Genomic DNA, 1,067 nt, shown 5'->3' on the forward strand with positions numbered 1-1,067 from the left:
GCCTCCCCGGCCCCGCCAGCTCCTCTCCCAGCCGGCGGTTGTCGGCCTCTTCCCGGGCTTTCGGCGGGCCTCCGGGGGCGTGGGGGAAGAGAGGCCGAGAGAGCGGCGAGCTGATCCCTGAGCCCCGGGTTCCCGCTGGACTTGACGGAGTGGGGCGGCGCGCCTCCGGCGGCCTCAGTCTCCCTTTCTGGGGCACCCAGCTGCCTCCCTTCCTTCCTCCGTCTTCCCTCCGCCCTCGCCTGCTCTCTGGCCAACGCCGCGGTTTCCCTTCACATTGTCCGCAGTTTATTGCCTCTCCCCTCCCCTCCCCCTCGCCTGGCCTTCGGCCTGGGTATTTCCTCACTTTTTATAACTTACTTTGATCCGGCCTCTCTTTGTCCTCGCTTCCTTCGCAAATTTTATTGTCCCCGTAGCCGGGTCTTTGATTAGACAGGACGGCCTCCCTGCCCGCCGAAGTTTCCAAACTGTACTCGGGCGTGCCCTGCTTGAGCAGCTCCCCAGGCGCGCCCAGCAGCGGCTCCGCCTTCACAGCCGCCTGGCCCTGCCCCGGAGCAGCTTCGCCGCGCGGCGCCGGCTCCAGCCAGGTGCGGAGGTACCTGCTCTCGGCCGGCGGGACGCCCTGGGGCTGGATGTAGGGGTGGTAGACGGACGGCAGGCTTCCGGACGCGTGCGGGCTCAGCGGCGCCCAGGATGCGCCGAACACCGGCGCTTTGGGCTGGAAGCTGCACGAGGGGAACTCCAGGTGCTCCGCGTGGCCCGGCTGCCGGGGGCTCGCGTACTGGCCGGAAGGAAACTTGGCTGGAGGCGCGTCCTCACTCTCGTGACTTATGATCGAGTCGACATAATAGCTGCTAAGCGTCCCAGAAATGGACATTCTCAGACATTATCCGGGCGCTCGCAGGGGGAAGGGAAACGCTCGCGCGCGGCGCTCAAGCAGGGAGAGGTGGCACCCGGACCGGTGTGAGGGCTTTCGGACGCGACCCCCCCAGCCCCCCACCTCCCACCCCCACCCCTGCCTCAACTTCTCAGCCAACAAAGTACAGTGGAGCAGCCCGGCTCAGCGCTCC

The 1,067-nt window shown here is 67.3% G+C and overlaps 1 protein-coding gene across 2 annotated transcripts in view; it reads right to left on the reverse strand.

The window, feature by feature from the left end:
- Nucleotides 1-944, reverse strand: part of HOXB9 (homeobox B9) — a 12,737-nt gene extending 11,793 nt beyond the window's left edge. For both annotated transcript variants that reach the window (XM_010842742.1, XM_010842741.1), the window contains exon 1: nt 358-944. In XM_010842742.1, coding sequence (XP_010841044.1) covers nt 358-874 — 517 coding nt within the window. In that variant the 5' untranslated portion in view covers nt 875-944. The remainder of the gene's footprint in view (nt 1-357) is intronic.
- Between the last annotated feature and the right edge of the window lie 123 nt (nt 945-1,067).

The sequence above is a fragment of the Bison bison genome, unplaced genomic scaffold (genome assembly GCF_000754665.1).
Source record: "Bison bison bison isolate TAMUID 2011002044 unplaced genomic scaffold, Bison_UMD1.0 scf7180017864180, whole genome shotgun sequence".
Lineage (NCBI taxonomy): Eukaryota > Metazoa > Chordata > Mammalia > Artiodactyla > Bovidae > Bison > Bison bison.